The 22,830-nt window shown below is 43.3% G+C and overlaps 1 protein-coding gene across 1 annotated transcript; it reads left to right on the forward strand.

The window, feature by feature from the left end:
* Positions 1-20,043: 20,043 nt before the first annotated feature.
* On the forward strand, positions 20,044-22,009 carry LOC133381875 (zinc finger protein 557-like). The gene is made up of 3 exons (XM_061621441.1): positions 20,044-20,118; positions 20,342-20,468; positions 21,647-22,009. The coding sequence occupies exons 1-3, from the start codon at positions 20,092-20,094 to the stop codon at positions 21,871-21,873; spliced, it is 381 nt and encodes a 126-aa protein (XP_061477425.1). The 5' UTR covers positions 20,044-20,091; the 3' UTR covers positions 21,874-22,009.
* The last annotated feature ends 821 nt before the right edge of the window (positions 22,010-22,830 follow it).

Consider the following 22,830-nt stretch of genomic DNA (forward strand, 5'->3'; position numbering starts at 1 on the left):
GGTGCTTGCCTGTTAGTGCGTTCTCTCTTAGAAGATAAGATGAACGTTCGCTTTATCAGATAGAGCTTGCTGTTGAAAATCCGTCCCACCTTCGTCGGCTGGACCTCGTCCCATAAATTAATGAGATCTGGTCGTCCCAACAAAAATAGGCTTTGAGGTTAATCTCTTCGTTTCTCCCTACCCGGGAGAAGTTTAATCAGTCAAAAAAAAAGAAAAAACTGACTGATATATCTGAATAAGCTTCTTTTGAGGCAGGAGCCCGTCTCAAAAGCAGGCACAGGCTAAGTCACCCTTCCCGGAAGTCACTTTTCAAATCCTTCTGAGTGATTCTGTAATAGGGGTTTACTGAATTTGGCTACTTCAGATGTGAGGTTCATCAATGTGAAGTTTTGGCCCATCTGTTTACTTTCTCACTCTGTTATTACAATGATTAGGAATAGGTAACAATTAATGTAAATGGATGACAACACCATAGGAATTTAGGATTAGTTTGTGAAAATGATAGTTTGGAATCATATCAAGATTGCTTTTCTTTCAAAATGTTTATTGTATTTTTGCTCTTTCATGCTAAGTATTGAATCAAGTTCAACTAGTGTATATTATGGATATGGGTGCGTGGGCCTTAGAACATGTTGTGATTATGTTGTTATTGATAAGTATTATATACAAACTATGCTAACATATATCAGTAGATGCCTTTGTGGTATTAAGGAATAGTAGGATGTGATTTTTCATTTAAAGTCCCTGTATGGACCCTCCAGAAAAAAATTAGTTAATCCAGATTTGTTTAATCACCTCAAACCCACAAATCCCCAGCTTTGGTCATGGCCTAGCTGCTCCAGAAGTTACTTTCTCATACTATGTACAGAAACAATTAGAAGCAGTTAAAAATGGGAGAGCAAGCTACACTCTAGGTAGCACCTGATTGCCATACAGTCACTTACATTATAGATAAGCACTCACAGCTTTAGGCACATGAATGATTTTGAATTCCCTGTTTGGCTGGGGTAAGGATGCCAAAGGAGGTTTAACCCTTATAATGCACCCCATTGTGGTGATTTTAATGTTTCAAACAATTCTGATCTTTGCCTCATTAGCCCTTGTAATGTGTTTCCATCTCATATGGCACAGTTACACCCTGGAAGTCAGCATTGGAGCCCGGGAGCAGATCTGTGAAAGGATGGCTGTGTATATCTGCCTTCTAGCTATAAAGAGGGGGAGTGGTACGGCTTGGCTAACCCCATTTTGGTTCAAGTGGAATCTAGGAGGTGCAAAAGCCAAGAGCTACAACTCTCACCCCAACTCACACACACCCCCACCTGATGGAATGGCTGGTGATGCGTTCTAGAGGTTTTGTGCAAAGGAAAACAAGGGCAGAATTAGACGCTGTTGCAAAAATGTTATCTTATTCCTTGGCGGATACACCCCACCCACAGTGAATCTCATTGTTCGTTAGAAAGAGCTTTAGTGATTTAGCGTCAATTAGAAGCACACATGCAGATACACACATACATTTACCCTACATGCCAGAGCAGCTGAGGCCTCTGAAATGGGATACACGTGGTGCTCACCTTACTTTTGATCATGGCATGATGGACCTCACTACCTCAGACCAATGCCTGGCCCCCTTTCTCCTTAACCTTAAGTTTAGGTAAACTCCCTTTGTCCACAAGCAGTTAAATTCAGCTGGCTGATTGAGTTAAATGGAGTTTACTGATTGAAAGCACGATGGAACTCTGATGGAACAGGAGGGGGAGCACAGCAGCTCTAGGTTTCGTTTCCTTTCCTGGGAACTTAGCCCTAAAGATGCCTCCCAGTCCACAACAATGTTTTGAGAAGATAAGCATTCTGCTGTCTCCGATTGTTTTATTTTCTCAACTGTCCTGTACTTTATTATCAGCCTTGCACATAATCAGAGGCTTGCACTGTTTCTGAATTCTCTTTGTATACTCCCTTAGAAAAGCAGTAATAGGATCATATTTTTATGGGAATTTCTGGTATTGTTCTTTTTTTGCTATATAAAATGCCTACCCAATTTATTATCTTTTTTTCTTCTTCTTTTGGGAATCAGTGTCTAAGGAGGCCCCCTTTCCCAAGCGAAGTTCTCCTCCAAAGCCGACCTTTTACTTCTCTAAGTGACACCAAATGGTTAGGACACAATGATGCAGCTATAATTTAAACAAGCCCTGTTTTAATTTTGCTGCAAATGGGGGAATTGTTAGGAATATTTTATTGCTAGGCCCCAAAAGTTGTTCAGAGATGCTAAGTTGTAGTCAGAGCTAGTTCCGTCTCTTCCCGTGAGAAATAACACCCAGAGACGCCTCTCTGGCTATCACATCTTGGAAAGAAGATAAAATGTATCCCAGTTGGATTGTTGATATTTTCTCTTGTCTTGCTTCATTTTTCATAACCTGCGCATTGTAGCAACTCAGCACAAAGTGTTCCCAAACACGTTGCTAGAATTGTATCCTCAGTTCTTACGTTATATTGCTGAGTAGATAACTTTCACAAGCCTATCTTTATCTCTTAATGATGTCAATCTAACTCTCTTCCTCGCGTTCCTCAGTTCTTATCGGAGACAAGTTTTCTTTTGATTGACAAGTGTATGAATTCCTTATCAATCCCTCGCTTTTTAAGAAATGTAACAAAGAAGATGTGCTTGCTTTATCTCTGTAACACTGTGTTCTCTTTTGTTATGATTTTAATAATAGTATACTTTGTTTTACTTATGACTCTATATAATGAGGCTTCACTTAATAAATGATGCTCTCTATCCTGGCAGACTGATGTCTGTCTACTTAGAGACCCCTTCTTGATCAAGTTGTGTGTCTATTTTATGTTTTATGTTTGGTATCTGGCTGGACCACTGACAGGTGAATTCAATCACTAAAGCTTGCACTCTTATCCAGAGATGAGGAGTGTTAGCTTGCCCCTTCTAGGAAAGGGGGTCTTCAATTTGAACCCAACACAGACCCATGCTTGTTGACCAGCAGAATTAGTAAAGGCAGAACAATGGATCATGTTGTCAATAGAATAGTTACAGGAAGCATGAAAATCATGATAATGTTGGTAGAAATTGGGATTCTGTGTGTGGTTATAATGGAGAATTTTATATATCCACACATATAAACATAGAAGGCATATGTTTATGAAATATAATAAAATCACAAGGAACTAAGCAAAAAGGCCCACAGTCCTATGAGACCCTAAAATCTAGTCTCATAGAGAAACAAGTTCAGCTTGAACTCCTCAACTCATGAAATGAAGCAAACAGGCCTGTGTGTGTGGTTAACTTTAATTAATGAGTATATTGTTTGGAAGCAAATGAACATGTAACTCATGATTGATATTTTAAAACGTTTGATCCTGAGAAATTAATTATTAGTGAAATACTGGGCAATCATATATTTTATTCTTGATTTTGTAGAGCTATGGCTCCGACTAGTGGAAAACTTTGTAACTTTACTAAAGTAGGAATGAGAGAAACTTTGTGTTTTAACTCTCATTTTTCAGATGTCCCAGTGTGTTTAATTTCTGTCTTGATAGGTAGAATACAAACTTTGTCAGTGGGTTTTCATGGTAAAAGGTATTCTGAAGTAGTTTGCCTTTTCTATTCCTCTGAGGCTGAGAGATAGTGGCTGGCTGGCCCTCAGTAGTTTTAGGAAAGGCAGACAAGGCTCCCCCTTGCCTGCACCCTGGTCCCGGGCTGCATATCCCACCCCACCTCACCCTAGAGGGCCCTGCCTCAGTCTTCAATGGGATAAGGTGGGGAGGTGGGAGAGTGGGTGGCGGGCGTCATTGTCCCTGGCCACCTCGACTCATCCCCCGTGGTCGGGTTTGTCCACCACACGTATTCCCCAGAGGAATAATGTCTGTCCCGCCCTCTCCTTCACTGCCTCGGCATTTTCACCACTCAAAGTCACCATCATGTGTTGTAAGCCGCCCAGAGAGCTTCAGCTATGGGGCGGTATACAAATGTAATAAATAAATAAATAATGGCCAATGTACCGGAACATATCATTTCAAGGGGGTTCCCTTTGTCATGAAAACCTGAATTTAAGATGGTTGTGTAGCAAAGAATTGTAGGGTTTAATTTGTTAATGCGGGATCTTAACAGGTTAACATTTGGCTTCTGTATTAGAGCTCTGAGTTGGCAGTTTTATTTCCCAGCTGTGGGTAAGCAGAGGCCCACCCTAACATTCCCTTATCCATAGAAGCCGGGCTCCATCAAGGTCATAAAGCCCTTGAAGTTTTAGGGAGGATGTTCCATTTGGCCAGGAGACTGATGGGCCCTTTTTCCATGAAGAAATTTCCTGATTGGTTAATTGGAATCAGCCTGTTGCTGGGCAGCTTCACATAAGTATGGAGCTCAAACCTTGGCTTTCGTTCCTCTCCTGGGTCCCATCATGCCTACTTGATGCTGCCAGTTGAGCTTCCATTTTGCATCGACTCTCCTACCTGTTCCTCTCTCTGAGGAGAGGGGGCTGTGCAACTGTCTACCTGTGTGTAAGGAGAGACTAGGCTACATAGCTTTCTTGTTTTTCTGCTGTGACTGAACTCTCTGTATCTTACCTTGCTCCTTTTGTGTGTGCATATTAAGGAACAATTTTGCTGCTGTGACTGTGCACCTCTTTCATTCTTTAATAAAGTTACTTCTATTTCCCAGTGTGTGTTCATTTCAGGAGAAGGTTAGCCCTAAACTAGTACCTTGGCCACTGAGCATGACTATTGTGTCAATTGGGCATTAAAGGCTTAAAGGCTCCAGGACAAGAAGTGTCTGTTTGGCTCTTGCCATTTGGGAATCCTTGGCAGTTTTCTGGGCTCTGAGCTTCCCCTTGGCTCAGGGTGGTTAACGAGTTTAAGGGGTGGTGGCAGTCTACCTTACACTACAGGGCTGTTGTGAGCATGCACAGCCTTAGCAGGGAAGGATATTTTGCCAGGATCATTTGCCCTGGGTGGGGAATTGGCTCCTGGGATGAGGGAGGGGTCCAGGGACTGGCACCCCTCCATCACACCCTACTTTCACATAATACAAAGACCAGAGCTTCTTGAAAAGGGGACTCCCTTCTCGGGGCTGTGTAGTTCCAAGGTTGCAAAGATGTCATCTCATCTCCTGCACACAAGGGGTCAGCATGTCACAGAACACGTCGGAACATTGCTAATAAATATTATATTTTAATGGAATTGATTTTCTTGTTATGGCTGCACCTCCGTGATCCTGAAGCGTGTATCGGCCAGGATTCAGATCTTTCTCACAATTGGAAAGACTAACCTAATGTTTCACAGGTATGCTTTCCTAGAGGTCATGTGACAATTACTTGAACCAAATGGTTTTTTCAGAGCACCCTTTTATGTGCCAGGACTGGAGTCATTTGCCAAAAATCTAAGATGATTTTAGAAAGAAGAGATAGAACTGGGAATGCAGAAAGGAAATCAACTGGGAAACCTGATGTCTTGCAAAGATGTTGTCTTTTTTTTAATAGACCAAAATAAGTATTTATGCCAGTTATTAAACTGGAAACAAACATGTCAGTAAAATAAACAGGAAATCAAACTGTCCATGTGTAAAACCTAAACAGACCGTACGTTATTAAACCAGAAATATGAATTTAAATAAAAACAGAAACTGTTCAGAAACCTAAATGGGATATCTGTTGTTGATAAAAAAAAATATGCAAGGCCAGCCCTAGAAAAAAATTGCACCCTGGCTGAGGAGTGCCTTCAGTGCCCCATCCCCAGCGGTCAGTTTCGCAGGGCCACTCAGAGGGTTTATGGGGCCCAGAGCATGCATGAGGTTGAGGACTCTGCTGCCGCCCCTCCAAGGACTTAGTCACATTTTTACAAAGCTGGGGGCCCCACACGAGAATTACTGCATGCACGGGCTACACATGAGAATTTTCACCCGCAGCTCTTCCTGGCCCTTGGAGCAGGCAGGATGAGAGGCATGCTTTCTTTTCTTACATTGGGAATGAGGGAACAGGGATCAGGTTCTGCTTCTCCTGAGCACCTTCAAACTCTAGACCCCTTCTGGCAGAGCTTCTTCCTGCTTCCTGGGATTCAGCCTCACAGGTTGTCTGCTGCTGGCCTCCTCCACTCCTTACTCTCTTGGGATTCCTCCCTCAAGCCTGGCCTCCCACCACTCCTATGCCTTTCCCTGGGGTAACTGGGGTGCCAAACTGTCCAGAGGAATTTCTGGGCCCAGTCCACAGTATGTGGATCACCCCCTCTGCTGCACTCACAGACAATGGCACAAATGTACATGCCCTTCACGTCATGAGCAAATGTGCACCCAGGGGGGAGGAGAGCCCAAAGATCAATCGGGGGTCACACACAAGTAACAAGATGCCCGACAAATACAGTATCAAACAGGTGAAGCTTTCCCCATAATTTTAGTTCTGGACTAGAAAAGGCTTATCTGCCTGCCACTCAGCTGTTAAAGGCATGAGAGCCCTGCTCTCCTTCAGCGCCAACCGGAACCCATGCAAAGAGCTCCAATTTCATGAGCTATAAATGAGTTCTGTATTGTTTTGTATCTTAGCTGTGGGAATCTTTTATCCTCTTGAAATGGTAACCCCGGGACCTCCTGGTGAAGTGTGGATAAGAAACACTCGTGAGAATTCTGCTTTCAGGCTACCATCTTCAAGCACACTTAGGAAGCAGCAGAATTCAACCCGCTCATATCTTTATTGAGCGTTTGTTCTGATTTCTTCATGGGCGGGTAATGCGACCACAAGGGAGCATTCTTCCTGATTTGTTTGCAGGATGTTCGCAGGTCTTAGGAGTGCACTGTTGGTGCTCACCACGTAACATGAGAGTCCCAGAAGGAAGGCATTAGGCAGGAAATCTGTCTCTGCCTGGAATCTGTCACTTCAGATTGCAGGAGGTTTGTAGCAGAGGGGGATGTTTCTCCATACAAAAAAAATGAAATGGACTGCCTTCAAGTCTATCCCGATTCATGCTGACCCTCTGAATAGGGTTTTCCTAGTAAGTGGTATTCAGAGGTGGTTTCCCATTGCCTCCCTCTGAGGTTGCGAGGCAGTGACTGGCCCAAGGTCACCCAGTGAGCTCCTGGAGGTTATCAGTGTGTGGACAACAGTGGTCAGGCTATCCTGGTCCAAAAATGGCCACAGCTTTATTACCAGCCGGAGCTGGTAAAAGGCAGGCAACTGATCAATTATCCAAATTCGGGAACCACCAACCCACAGCGCCTCTGTCTTGCTCAGATTCAGGCTCAGTTTATTGGCTCTCATCCAGCCCACCACTGAGTCCAGGCACCAGTCCTGGACCTCTCCTGTTTCAGATGTTACAAAGAAACAGAGCTGGGTATCATCAGCATACTGCTGACACTTTGCCCCAAATCTCTTGATGACCACTCCCAAGGGCTTCATATAGGTGTTAAACAGCATGGGGGACAAGATGATACCCTGCCACACCCCACAGCACAACTACCAGGGGCCGAAAGAAATCACCCAGTGCTATTCCCTGAAAACGACCCTGGAGATAGGATTTGAACCACTGTAAAACATTGCCTCCCATACCCATCTCACAAAGTCAGCCCAGAAGGATATCATGGTCAATGGTATCAAAAGCCGCTGAGAGATCAACTAAATATATCAGGGTCATATTTCCCCTGTCCTTCTCCCAGTAAACGTCATCCTTCAGGGCAACCAAGACTTATTCAGTCCCATAACTAGGTATTGAAAATAAAACTGCTGCTATCATAATGCAGTTGTCTAAATCTATGGTGCAGCTGCATTTGGAATACTGTGTGCAACTCTAGTCACCTCACCTTAAAAGGATATTGTAGAGCTGGAAAAGGTTCAGAAAAGGGCAACCAAAATGACTCCCCTATGAGCAAAGGCTGCAGCTTTGAGGCCTTTTTAGTTTAGAGAAAAGGTGAGTAAGAGGTAACATGATAGAAGTGTATAAAATTATGCATGGCAGTGAGAAAGTTTTTCTCCATCTCTCGTAACACTAGAACTCACGAAAATCCAATGAAGCTGAATGTTGGAAGATTCAGAACTGACAAAAGAAAGTCCTTCACACAGCACATAGTTAAACTATTCAATTCGCTCCCACAAGAGGCCACCAACTTGGATGGCTTTAAAGAGGATTGGACAAATGCCAGTTACCGGAAGCCGCAGGAGGGGAAAGTGCTCTTGCGCTGGGTCCTGCTTGTGGGCTTCCCATAATGGGCAACTGCTGAGCGGTCCTGTTTAAAACAGACAAGCACACAGAAAAAACAGACGTGCTCAAATACATAACCTGAGAGGAATTTTCATTGAACTCAATAGGGCTTGCTCCCAAGTATGTTTGATGCTGCCCATCCTCTGGTCTCCTCTCCCAGCTGCCGCCACCTTGGGAGTGGGCCCTGCCTTCCCCCCCAACTCCCTTCTCTGGCTAGGCAAATTCCTCCAGCCCCGAATCCTGCGTTATATTTCCTTTCCTGTTTTGTTTGGGGGGGGGAGGCTGCAAAGCCACTTTGCTCTCCTTTGCTAAAAGGAGGGGAGGGGAAGGGGGCTGGCCAGAAAGTCCGTTTTCCTCCTGCTTTGTTGCCCCTTTAGGGCGCCGGACTCTCTTTCTTTAACCCTCACTCTGCTGCCTCTCCCCACCTCCGAGGAGATCCTCAAGGGAAGAAGATGTGACTTTGCTAAAAGAGATGGAGAAGGAGCCACGGGACAGGATTATAGTGGAGATAGCCCTCCGGATGTTGCTAGACTACCGCTCCCATAATCATCTCTAAGGATTGGCTACGTTGGTGAGGAGGGTGGGCTAATGGGAATTGGAGCCCCACAACAGCTGGAGGGCTACATACGCTCCACTCCTGGTACAGCCAATCCTGGGATAGTTGTATTAACTAAAGGGCTTACTCATGGCTTCCTGTGTTGATGTGCAACCGTTCAGGAAATGACTGTAGCTCAGTGGCAGAGCATCTGAAGGTCATCCTTGGCATCTCCAGCTGAAAGGATCTCATGTAACAGGTGATGGGAAAATCCTCTCTCAGAAACCCTCGGGAGACACTTCTGCTCAGAGGATCCATTTGCTGGATTGTCACCTTGTAGTGGTGAGTGGGCTTGCGCATTCCAATGAACCCTGTGAGTGATGCCATCGGGAGTCATGTACTCACCCATGGGGGTAAGGTCAAGGGAGAGGAACCAGACAAAGAACAATCCAAGTATGTCCTCAATGGCAGAACAGGCAGAGGATAACAATGTGTATGTTAAATGGCTGTGAAGGTGGATGAAGGCTGCAGCAGATAAAGGACTTCCAATCGTCGTGGTACCCGTGCCATTGGATCAAAGCCTTTTTCTGTCAAAATTGTGTGTTGATTGTTGTGTGCCGATCTCCCCACATAAAACAAATTCACGCACAGGCGTCTTCCAACCAACCTTATTTTGAAAGACAATCTTACTTGGTCATGAGTGATAGTCAGCAGTAGGTCAGAGGAGATGGTACTTGACTAGATGAGTCAGTGGCCTAACTCAGGATAAAGCAGCTCCATATGTTCAACTTTCACATCCCACCGTATTGAAATATACGGGGCTGGTTTGGACATAATGCGAAACCATGGTTTACTATTATGTGAATAAACATAATGTGTTGTTGTTGCTGCTGCTGTTATGTGCCTTCAAGTCTATTATGACTTATGGCGACCATATGAATCAGTGGTGAGCCAGTGTGGTGTAGTGGTTAAGGTGCTGGACTATGACCTGGGACACCAGGGTTCGATTCCACACATAGCCATGAAGCTCACTGGGTAACCTTGGGCCAGTCACTGCCTCTCAGCCTCAGAGGAAGGCAATGGAAAATCACTTCATTGGGTCATCATAAGTGGGATTCGACTTCAAGGCAGTACACATGAATCAGTGACCTCCAAGAGCATCTGCCGTGAACCACCCTGTTCAGATCTTGTAAGTTCAGATCTGTGGCTTCCTTTATGGAATCAATCCATCTCTTGTTTGGCCTTCCTCTTTTTCTACTCCCTTCTGTTTGTTATTATCTTTTCTAGTGAATCCTGTCTTCTCATGATGTGTCCAAAGTATGATAACCTGTTCCATCATTTTAGCCAACTTTCACATCCATGCATAGAGATCGGGAATACCATGGACCTTGGTGTTCAGTGATACATCTTTGTATTTGAGGACCTTTCCTAGTTCTCTCACAGCTGCCCTCCCCAGTCCTAGCCTTCTTCTGATTTCTTTACTATTGTCTCTATTTTGGTTAATGACTGTCCCAAGGTATTGATAATCCTTGACAAGTTCAATGTCCTCATTGTCAGCTATAAATTTACATAAATCTTCTGTTGTCGTTACTTTCAGGGCTATAGAGTCGGTACGCCAGACCTTCGACTCTGACTCCTCTATTTTTCTACTGTCCAACTCTGACTCCACCCAAAATTGCTTCCAACTCCACAGCCCTGGAAAGGGCTGTAAATGTCTTCTTAAATTGGAAGCTCTCATAGGAGCATTTTTATCGCTGCCTGAATATGCGCTTGCACCTCTTTCTTGGGTCCTATGGGGCTCATTGAAACGAATACTGCAAACACAATTACAATGTTTGTTTTATATATATATTTAAACAATAACTGAAGGGAACATAACACCATGTATGCCAACAGAATATATCATATATCTTCTTAACATAATAATTCCCAAAGTCCAATGCATTCAGCAAGACATAATTGAAGAAGTTGCTTGCAGAAAGTCCAGTAGAGAAAATTCGGAAATTTCCAATTGCAAACTTCAAAGCCCTAAATAAAATATAATTTAAATTCAAATACATAAAGCCACAAAAGAATTAATTTACTCTTCCCTCCCCTTTTCATACATAATTGTAAAACCCCATTACCTAATTCAAGGTGACAAGGGCCTAGTCCTTACTCCCTGGCATTAACAGCTCCTTTTCTCTTCAGCTTCCTCACGGTTTGTACTCAACTCCTTAATACAATCCTTCCATAAGGTTTCTCCACCCACTGGACCAAACCAATATAACCCATAGGGGTTACATTCTCCCCCACTAAAACTCTGTCAACCCGACAGTTACTCAATTATAGCGCAACTAGAGCTAACTTTATATTATATATTTACATGATTATATCAATGCAATTAATATATTGCAACGTGTAACCACGGGTTGGAAACTCATGATACTTGGTATTGCTGAGAAACTCAAAACATAATCATTAAACTTTGCCGGCTTGGTCTTAATTCTTTGAGACCTCCGGTATATCTTATTGTTTTCTTCTAAATTTGCTGAAGAAGCTACAGTACTGAAAGAATCAATTTCGGCAATTCCCTGCGGCTCAAACACCCTGCTTTGTGTCCCTTCATTATGAGAGCTTGAAAATATGTCTACATCCATGAATAGAGAGATCGGATTGAACTCCGTTGCTAAAGGGTTAAGTTCTGATGAGCACTCCAGTGAAATTTCACCATCATCTTCTAATTGAATCCTTGCATCCTTAAACTTCTGCCTGGTCCTATTACTAATAGGATCATCTGGATTCCTCACAACAGAATTTTCTTCAATTGAAGAGATAAACCCACAGGGTCTTAACATATCTCAGTGCAGAGTTCGAATGGGGCCTTCACCACCTTCTGCTTGAACTCTATATATCGGAAGATTTTCATCAATCTGATCCAAAACTGTATGTACAACATGTTCCCATCTGTCAGCCAATTTCTGGGTTCCTCGAGGACTCAAATTACGTACTAGGACTCTATCTCCTGGTTCAATGTTGGACCTCACAACTTTGCCATCCCATCTCCTCTTATTGGCTTGCTGATGCTTTTCACTTTCCTTGGTAGCCAAGTCATACGCATAACGTAGACTGCGTTTCAATTCTTTCACATAGTCCTGATGACTTACTTCACTATGTCCCCTAGATTTTATCCCAAAACATAAATCAATAGGCAACAATGGTTGTCTTCCAAACATTAAAAAATAAGGAGATTCTCCTGTAGTATCATTCCTTGTGCAGTTGTAAGCATGCACCAATGGTTTTACATACTTTCTCCAGTTAGTTTTGTTACTTGCTTCCAATGTTCCCAACATGTCTAAGAGAGTACGATTAAATCTCTCTACAGGATTCCCTCTAGGGTGGTATGGTGTGGTATGTGACTTAGTCCCAGCCAATTTACTCAACTCTACAACTAATTCTGACTCAAAACTTGCCCCCTGATCACTATGAATTCTTCTAGTGACTAATCCGTAGTGACTAATAAAACTTTCCCACAAGGTGTTTGCTATGGTTCTTGCTGTCTGGTCTCTAGTGGGATAAGCTTGAGCATGTTTCGTAAAATGATCAGTGATGACTAAAATGGTTTTAATACCTGTTGCATCAGGTTCCAGAGTCAGAAAATCTATACAAACCAATTCCAAGGGAGCATACACTTTAATATTGACTAATTCAGCTGCTCTCTCCACCTTAGCCTTCCTTCGTACACAACGTTCGCAATTACGGCACTTCTGCTCTACTGCTTGTGTCATTCTAGGCCAAAAGAATCTATCCCGTGCTAATTCCAAAGTCCTTTCCACTCCAAAGTGGCCCATCTCATCATGGATTCCTTCTAAAGCTCTCTTCCTATGGGTATAAGGGATCACCAATTGCTCCACTTCCTCTCCCCTCCGTTGTACTTTCCGATAAAGAATGCCATCTGATAAGAAAAGTCTATGCCACTCTCTTAGATAAAGTCTAGTCTCGTATTCTTCATATTTCTCACTCCTATTCTCATATTAGTAGCAGTGAGCTTCACGATCTGTGGAAGAACAGCTAACCCTCCTGGCCCTGCTACTACTTCTGGGTCTTCCAGAAGGACTGTGGATTCTGGGCCTCGTCCTGGCACCTGTAACATACCTGACACTGTACACGATCCACCAGCTAGGATTTTAACAGGTTTCCTTCGTTGTAATCGTATCTCACTCCCATCTTCTTCTCCCAACTTCTGGCTTCTTGAAAAATGCCTATAAGCCATCCTCCACTGATATGGCAAGTCTATCTGGTTTAGAGGGCTGGAAGACTTTGGATTAAAATGAACTTCTGTTACACGTTTCAGTACATTCGTTCCAATAATAGCTGACACCTTTTGGTTCATGCGCTGATCAGGACATACAAGGGCTAGAATCTCATACCCATCCTCCCTGTCCTTATCATCATGTGGGATCTGCAATGCTAGCATTACAAATCCTATATAAGGCACTAGCTGACCTCCAGCTCCTTCTATTGCTAGTATATCACCAATGGGATGCAACTCTCTATGAGACAGGTGATCTTTGTAAAATGTCTCACATACGCAGGTTACTTGGGACCCAGTATCTATTAAACAACTACATTTTGCCCCATCCAGATATACATAATCATTACATTCTGGTCCTATCCTGCAATATTTCCCTTTCACATTCAGGTAATCCTTCCTTTTTATAGGCGCACTGATTGGCAACATTGCTCTGAGTAATTTCCTTTGCAGCTGTCTGCTTCTGGTCCCTTGTGTTGTTTGTTAAATTCTGATGAACTAGAGTTGAGTTAGGTTCATTAATACAGTCTCTCTTAAAATGTCCTTTTAATCCGCAATTGAAACACCATAATTCCCTGTTAGGCCTTCTAGCTGGTTCAGATCTTCTTTTTTCACTATAGGTTTGAGGAAAGACTGACCTTGAACTCCTGAGATCTCTCTGCTGAGCAGACAGTTTGAGCGTAGCCATTTCTCTCTCAGCTTCTAAATATTTAGTTTTCCAATCTACTTCCCTCTCAATTTGCCCTGCCTCTTTAGGCCTTCCCCTTTCATGCAATTCTTGTTTAAGTTTTCTCTCTTGTTTATCAAGGATTTCCCGTTTTAAAGATCTTACTGCATAGAGGAGCTCTACATAAGGCACTCCTCTTGGCTTGCTGCCAGAGCCTATTCCTTTGATTTTGAGGGTAGTTAGCAAAGCCTCATGCCAACAACCTCTAAAGAACTGTTCCTGTACATACAGATTAAACTCCCCTTCTGTTATCCCCTTTTCTTCAAGAATTTCCATAGCCAAAGCATGCAATCGATTTAAGTATCCTGAAGGAGATTCTTTAACGTGTTGGTAAGTCTCATAAAACTTTGCTCTTAGCTGGGAAACTGAAACTATATTACCAAACGCTGTTTCCAATATTGCAAAACATTCTCCTGCTGTAGCTTTCCTTCCTGCTCCTAAAGCTACATGCAATGCAGGTGGGAGCAAACTCTCTATGATTTTTCTTCTTTTTATGTTTCCAGAGATTTTGCCATCTTCCAGTAGTTCCCTGGCTTGCACTCTCCAAACAGCATAATCTATTTCCCCAGCTGGTTTGGGTATGAGTCCTGAAAACATTTTAAGTTTCACTCTAAGATCTGCTACTGCAGCCCCAGTTTCACCCTCTCTTTGCAAAACTCTAGCTAACAGTTGCTGTTGCAATGCAGGGGAAAGATTTATTGCAGGAGTAGAGGTTGCTATTAGAGTGCTTCTTTCATAATTATCACATGCTTCCTCACCCAAAAATGCTGTGACTTCTGCATCTACAGGAATTACCTCCCATTTCCCATGCAGTCTTTTATTCCAGCACTCCCTCCCTATCCTACAAACAGCACTAGGAGTCTGGAACTCACACAGCAACATTTCTTTACCCCTTCCTTGTATTTCTTGCATTTTAGTGACAATACCATATTTTTGTACAGCATTCTGAACCTCACCCTTCTCATCCCCATGGTCTACATTAGTCAGCAATACAGTTCTGTGCAGATCAAAACCCAACTTTCTGCACACCTCCATTACAGCAATTTTATGTTTGCAATTTCACTTCGAGCCCCACGTTGGTTGGGCGCCACTTTTGTACCTCTTTCTTGGGTCCTATGGGGCTCGTTGAAATGAATACTGCAAACACAATTACAATGTTTGTTTTATATATATATATATTTAAACAATAACTGAAAGGAACATAACACCATGTATGCCAACAGAATATATCATATATCTTCTTAACATAATAATTCCCAAAGTCCAATGCATTCGGCAAGACATAATTGAAGAAGTTGCTTGCAGAAAGTCCAGTAGAGAAAATTCGGAAATTTCCAATTGCAAACTTCAAAGCCCTAAATAAAATATAATTTAAATTCAAATACATAAAGCCACAAAAGAATTAATTTACTCTTCCCTCCCCTTTTCACACATAATTGTAAAACCCCATTACCTAATTCAAGGGGACAAGGGCCTAGTCCTTACTCCCTGGCATTAACAGCTCCTTTTCTCTTCAGCTTCCTCACGGTTTGTACTCAACTCCTTAATACAATCCTTCCATAAGGTTTCTCCACCCACTGGACCAAACCAATATAGCCCATAGGGGTTACACGCTGATCTTGGCATCATAGCATTTGTCTTCATCTGGGTCCTGCGTCATACACTGACACACAAAATGTTTTCCATCTTGAGTAATGGTGAAATGCTCAACTACAGCTGACTTCATGGGAAGCTTCTTTGACATTTTGAATTGATATTTTTAAAATTTTGTCAATCAAAATTTATTTTGAAGCCGGAGTCGGAGTCGGTACATTTCTACCGACTCCGACTCCACCCAAAATTGCTTCCGACTCCATGACTCCGACTCCACAGCCCTGCTTACTTTAGTCTTCTTGACATTCAGCTGTAGTCCTGCTTTTGTGCTTTCCTCTTTAACTTTCATCAGCATTTGTTTCAAATCATTATTGGTTTCTGCTAGAAACCATAGTTTACTATTTTGTGAATAAATCTATTCTCCCTGCTATGTCCCAGCTCCCACTGAGGCATCTGGTTGGCCGCTCTGAGAACAGGATGCTGGACTCGATGGGCCACTGGCCTGATCCAGCAGGCTCTTCTTATGTTCTTATGAGATGCAGCTTGTGTTTAATCCTTGTGGGAAAGGGCCACAGCTCAGTGGCAGAGCATCTGTTTTGCATGTCGAAGGTCCCAGGGTAAGTTCCCAGCATCTCCAGCTGTAACTGAGCTGGGAGAGAAGACCCTTCTCTGCCTCAAACATTGCAGAACTGCTACCAGGGAGGGTGGGAGGGAGGGATAAACTGGCCAAGCACAAGGCAAAGTCCTGTGGCTTTTCCAAATGTATAGCCAGAGAGAGAGAGAGACAGACCAGCCCCCATTCTATCAAGAGAAGGGAACTGAGTGTAGAGGAGGAGAAAGCGTGAAACCTTTTCTTGTTGGTAAGCTGTGTGAATTACATTTGTGGGCTCAGTAACACACTGACTTCACTGGACTTTGTGAGTGTCCACAGGCCAGGACATGAGTTGTTGAGTTATTCTGAACTCTTTCTCTGGGTGGATTTTTTTTCTTTTTAAATGAAAAGTGGAGGGTGTTTCTCCGCAGCAAGGGTGGGGTGTCAATATTTCTCTGATTCTTGGGGTTTGTTTCCTTTCCCCCAGGGAGAGGTGTAGATTGATCACTGGATGCATCCAATTGTGCCTCTTCAAGTGTCCACTGCTTGGACACTACAGTAAGAGTCTTCACGCAATTCTGCTCCTATGAATAAAAGGTGGCTTCCTAGGAAGAAGATCCTTTGACCCTGTTGGGAGCTGCAATTGAACCGAGATAAAATGGATGTGTCTTGCCTCACAGGGTATGGAGCAGGAAGAAGCCCTTGTGCCAACCAGTTGGGGAACTGTGGGGAATTCTGGGAAGGAACTGTGCAGAAGATCCTAAGTTTGGACAGCCACAGGTCAGATGAGCTGTGCCTACACTTTAGGCATTTCCACTACCCAGAGGCTGCAGAGCCCAGAGAGGTGTGCAGCCGACTCCATGCCCTTTGCTGTCACTGGCTGAACCCAAAAAGGCACACGAAGACTCAGATGCTGGACCTAGTAGTTCTGGAGCAGTTCTTGGTCATCCTTCCCCCGGAAATGGAGAGCTGGGTCAGACACTGTGGACCAGAGACCAGTTCCCAAGCAGTAGCCCTGGCTGAAGGTTTCCTCCTGAGCCAGGCAAAGCAGAAGAAGCAAGGCAATGAGCAGGTGACAGAGTATTTCATCCCTGTGAAACAGGGTGATAAACATCCCCACAAGTTGCCTGCTTTCTTTTTCTGGGATTCATCTAAAGAAGTGGTGTCCCAGATCCCCTAAGCTAGTGTCTTTGAATTGATGGGTTGTGTCCCCCTGGAGACAGCCCAAGACACTTGGGGGCAGGGGAAGGGACTGTGAAATTAAATGAAAGGGAAATGATGTTGGTGCCATCTAATCTTTTGGGTGCAACAGAAGCTGTGGGGAGAGCCAACCCGGGTATACATTTTAGGGCTAGCATGTGATAGAGTCTAGCTCTCAGACTCAGCTGACAAAGTATCCCAGGCTCAGTTTCAAACAGCGTTGAGGAAAACAGGAAGTACCCGGGCAAGGAGGCCAAGTCAGTTGATCCCTCTTCAGTCCCAAATAACTTTGCTTTGAAAATAAACTGCACTGTAGAAAAAACTGCCATCAAGTAAGGTCTCTCTCTCTCTCTCTCTCTCTCTCTGAGAGTTAGCCAGTTGTAAGTCACCCTACTTGTCTGTGGGGCAAAACACCTGGAAAACTGGTAGAAAGTATTATTAAAGCTAGATTAACTAAGCACATAGAAGAACAAGCCTTGCTGAAGCAGAGCCAGCATGGCTTCTGCAAGGGAAAGTCCTGTCTCAGTAACCTATTAGAATTCTTTGAGAGTGTCAACAAGCATATAGATAGAGATGATCCAATGGACATAGTGTACTTAGACTTTCAAAAAGCATTTGACAAAGTACCTCACCAAAGGCTTCTGAGGAAGCTTAGCAGTCATGGAATAAGAGGAGAGGTCTTCTTGTGGATAAGAAATTGGTTAAGAAGCAGAAAGCAGAGAGTAGGAATAAATGGACAGTTCTCCCAATGGAGGGCTGTAGAAAGTGGAGTCCCTCAAGGATCAGTATTGGGACCTGTACTTTTCAACTTGTTCATTAATGACCTAGAATTAGGAGTGAGCAGTGAAGTGGCCAAGTTTGCTGACGACCCTAAATTGTTCAGGGTTGTTAAAACAAAAAGGGATTGCGAAGAGCTCCAAAAAGACCTCTCCAAACTGAGTAAATGGGCAGAAAAATGGCAAATGCAATTCAATATAAACAAGTGTAAAATTATGCATATTGGAGCAAAAAATCTTAATTTCACATACCCGCTCATGGGGTCTGAACTGGCGGTGACCGACCAGGAGAGAGACCTCGGGGTTGTAGTGGACAGCACGATGAAAATGTCGACCCAGTGTGCGGCAGCTGTGAAAAAGGCAAATTCCATGCTAGCGATAATTAGGAAAGGTATTGAAAATAAAACAGCAGATATCATAATGCTGTTGTATAAATCTATGGTGCGGCCGCATTTGGAATACTGTGTACAGTTCTGGTCACCTCATCTCAAAAAGGATATTATAGAGTTGGAAAAGGTTCAGAAGAGGGCAACCAGAATGATCAAGGGGATGGAGCGACTCCCTTACGAGGAAAGGTTGCAGCATTTGGGGCTTTTTAGTTTAGAGAAAAGGGGGGTCAGAGGAGACATGATAGAAGTGTATAAAATTATGCATGGCATTGAGACAGTGGATAGAGAAAAGTTCTTCTCCCTCTCTCATAATACTAGAACTCGTAGACATTCAAGGAAGCTGAATGTTGGAAGATTCAGGACAGACAAAAGGAAGTACTTCTTTACTCAGCGCTTAGTTAAACTATGGAATTTGCTCCCACAAGATGCAGTAATGGCCACCAGCTTGGACGGCTTTAAAAGAAGATTAGACAAATTCATGAAGGTCAGGGCTACCAATGGCTACTAGCCATGATGGCTGTGCTGTGCCACCCTAGTCAGAGGCAGCATGCTTCTTAAAACCAGTTGCCGGAAGCCCCAGGAGGGGAGAGTGTTCTTGCACTCGGGTCCTGCTTGCGGGCTTCCCCCAGGCACCTGGTTGGCCACTGTGAGAACAGGATGCTGGACTAGATGGGCCACTGGCCTGATCCAGCAGGCTTTTCTTATGTTCTTAGGTGCTCCATGCAATGAGGTACTGGCTCTTGTGAGACAATTTGCTGAGAGATGTAAAAAGTCCTTTCTGTCTGTTGGAGAAACCTCCCCTATTGCCTGATTCCATAAGCTATTTGGGTTTTTTAACAATATGGACATGCTAGTACAATACAAAATAAAAGGGATATTTTCTTTCTCTTTTGAAAAGTGCAATACGAAAGAAAAGGTCATATTTTCTTTGAAGATAACCATCAACACACGTTAAAAACACAAATCCCATCACCTCTCCTTTTTGGGGAGTGTCCCTGCATTCTTTTACACATGTTTGCGATACCCCTTTTTAAGGTTCTAGCAGATACCAGGAAGAGGCTGCTGACCAGGTCGATCATGCAGGAAAATAGCGAAGGTGCCACATTTCCAGGTAAGAACATAAGAAAAGGTCCTGAAGTTGGATCAGGCCAAAAGCCCCTTAAAGTCCAGTGTGCTATTCTCACAGTGGCCAACCAGATGCCCCAATCGGAAGCCCAAACACCAAGTCCGCTAGGCAACTCGGAATAAATCCCTTCCTCAAGCCGAAATACAACAGCCATCAAATTAAACCAAGTAGATAAAGTTGAAAATACTTCGAGATGTTAAAATAAATAACGCCAATATTTTTATTAGCTCATATATATAGCACTCTTTAAAAAAAGTGGTTTACAAGAAATAGTACAAAAATTCATAATCACTAACACTGATAAAACTGCACAATTACTGTACTGAAACTGTCATCATCAACTCAAGAAAGGCCCTTTACCTTGCCTCATATTTTAAAAAATCCTTAAAAATTAAACACATTAAGTCTTTATTTTAGGATTTTTAAAAAAATCCGTTTAAGGGAAGAGTGAAGGAGTTTACAAGATCCCCTGTGCATTAAAAATAATAAATAGTGACTAAACAGTAGTTTAGAATAATAACGTCCAAAACAGCATTTTGAATTGTGCCTAGGAGCCAATGTGAGGAAAGGGGGGGTTGCACACAAGGAACTGAAATGCAAAATGCCGACAAAGGATGCAGCGGAACTCCAGTGGCAAGTCCTTCCAGGCCTTCTCCAATTTGTGGTGGAGTGGAAATGGTTGCTGCTCGGTCACGTGGTCAGGTAGGACAAGAATCATTGGGGACCTGAGCCTGGATGCCTCTGCCCCCTGCACATCTTCCGCTTTCCTTTTACATCTGTCAAAGCTGCCTGCTCAGGGCTTGAACGTTACTGAGGGAGCATTGGCTCCTGCGGGAAAACCTTCCGCCTCCTCACCTTTGCTATCTTTTTGGATTGTTACATTACCTGTCAGGAGAATCTCTCCTCCTCCTTCGTCTTCTTTCAGGGCCTGGTGACCTTTGAGGAGGTGGCTGTTTGTTTCACAGAGGAAGAGTGGGCTCTGCTGGCGCCGGGCCAAAGAGCCATGCACAGGGAAATCATGGAAGAGAATTATGGGAATCTGGCTTCTCTGGGTAAGGATCCTTCTTTGCTTTGGCGCTTTAGGGACCAGTGAACATGACAGTGGCTGATTGGGTTTCTCAGAATGCTCTATTTACCAACAAGTAATAGTTCTTCCCATCAGAGCTCACAAGGCAATGTACACAAAACCCTAAATGGTAAAACGATTGCTTCCTTCTCTTCCACCCTGACAGGATTGTGGGGTCTTCAGCCCATACCTGGTGACCTCTTTGTAGCCACAGCTGATGGCTTCAAACTTGAATCTTGGAGGCCGCCTTTTGGCATCACTTGGGAGTAAGTGGGATGGTCTGAAAAAGGACTCCTCTGTTGATGCCAAGAAGCGCTATGTTGGCTTCCTCTCCGTGACTGCCTTCCTAATACGATTTCAAAGCATGGTGGACAAGCAGCAGTCACATTCTTATGATGTATTGATGCTTTTAGCTGCAAGCGATAACCCCAGAAAAGATAGTACATTGGCCAACTGCCCAGAACTAGAAGAAAGTGGGGGAGCAGAAAACATTTTGCCTTTTGTGCTTTTCAAGGCTTGACTGGACGGTATGAGGAGGTCTGCATACCTGGATGTATAATATTCTGTACACAAGGATTAATGCATACAATATAAAGATTCTGAGATGGGAAATGTACATACATTAAACATGGGGCTAGCCCATAACTGTGAGCAAACAACAGCCACATTCTTATGACCTACTGATGCTTTTGGCTGCAAGCGATAACCCCAGTCCTTGTAACTCTCCTACATTTATACAGGCAGAAATTAGAAAGGCCTTGCTATCTTACTTCTGGACTTTCATAATCTTGCCATCATTCCTTTGAACCTTCATGGGTTAAGTTGGAGGTTGGGCGTGGAGACATGCTAGCTTAGAATCCCTGAATATAACACCTGAGAGTGTCAGAAGTAACCATCCAAAGAAGAACGTCTGGTTCCCAAACATGGCCTTATCTGCAAGCTGGAAGAAGGAGAAGATCCATTTGTCCAGCGTTCCAAGGAAGGAGAGAGAACAGCAGGTAACAGCTCTGTTGTGTGATGCACTATTGAATAAACTCAACAGGATCTGCCTCCTTACCCTACATATCTTCTCCAATCTGACATCTTAGTGGCAAGGAATATGTCTTGTTCCCTGATCTGAAGCTCCATTTATCTCTCATCACGTTTTTCTCTTTATTCTTGCAGATGGTGGGTGGGAAAGTCAAAATGAGGATGAACAGCTCAAACGGAAAAGTGGAACAAAACAGAAGTGGAAGAAAGAATCCATTTCGTCCAAAGTGACTGTCTTCCATGAAATTCCAGTCCAAGAAGAATGTCGCCAAGGAAATCAGTTCCTTCTGGCTGAAAACGTCTTATCTAGTAAATCAAGCCTGAATCTGCATTATGAAATTTACAATAGGAGAAACCATTGAAATGCTCAGAATGCAAAAAAACCTTTAGTCAGAGCAACAGCCTTAAACAACATCAAATAATCCATACAGGGATGAAACCATATAAATGCCTAGAATGTGGGAAAAGCTTTAGTTGGAAGAGTAACCTCAAAAGACATCAGAGAGTCCACACAGGGATGAAACTGTGTAATTGCTCATAGTGTGGAAAAGTCTTCAGTTGGAAGAGTGACCTTAAAAGACACCATATAAATGTAAAGAGTATGGAAAAAAACTTTGGGCAGAAGAGGAATCTTGCTACACATCAAAGAGTGCACACAGGAGAGAAACCGTATATATGCTCAGAAAGTGGGAAAACTTTTCATTGGAAGAGCGACTTTACTAGCCCAGCCTCCAAGTGATCTTCTGTATCTCTAAAAGTTGTGCAGAGGGGAGGGAGAATTCCACCTTGTGGTTTTTGCCATTACAAAGTTGCAAGAACACCTGCACTCGGCTGACCTTCTCTTCTCCTAAGATACAGGATCAGTCTCAGGCCATGGACCTGGCCACCCTAGCTGTGGTAGATGCTGTGTGATTTTTAATTGTATTTTATTGCTTTTATATTAAAGATTATAATTAAAAATCAATGTATTTAATGCGGTGGATGTTCCATCTCCAATCTTCAACCACAGCTCCAGAGACACAAAGTGGATAACCCGAATGAAGCTCATGGTGGACCACAGTCCACAGTTTGGGAACCCCCTGATCTATCCCCTGCACTAGATGGCTTTCTCCTGTCCAGGGGGGCTTTTTCAGGACCTTAAACCCATCTGTTAGGCTCTGCATTTACAATATGCATTCCCCAGAACACTTCCTCAACAACAACAAAAGTCCTTGAGAAAATCTAACATTGGCTTTTTACCTGGCTCAAAGCCAGAAATGTTATTATTGTTGAAGTAAAGTTCAAAAAAATGCTTTCAAGTTGCAGAGAAATGTTTTCGC

The sequence above is a fragment of the Rhineura floridana genome, chromosome 3 (genome assembly GCF_030035675.1).
Source record: "Rhineura floridana isolate rRhiFlo1 chromosome 3, rRhiFlo1.hap2, whole genome shotgun sequence".
Lineage (NCBI taxonomy): Eukaryota > Metazoa > Chordata > Lepidosauria > Squamata > Rhineuridae > Rhineura > Rhineura floridana.

Coding starts and splice junctions, on each gene's coding strand:
- LOC133381875 (XM_061621441.1), top strand. CDS start 20,092: ATGGTTGCTGCTCGGTCACGTGGTCAG. Junction 20,119..20,341: donor CTGCTCGGTCACGTGGTCAG/GTAGGACAAGAA, acceptor GTCTTCTTTCAG/GGCCTGGTGACCTTTGAGGA. Junction 20,469..21,646: donor TGGGAATCTGGCTTCTCTGG/GTAAGGATCCTT, acceptor TTATTCTTGCAG/ATGGTGGGTGGGAAAGTCAA.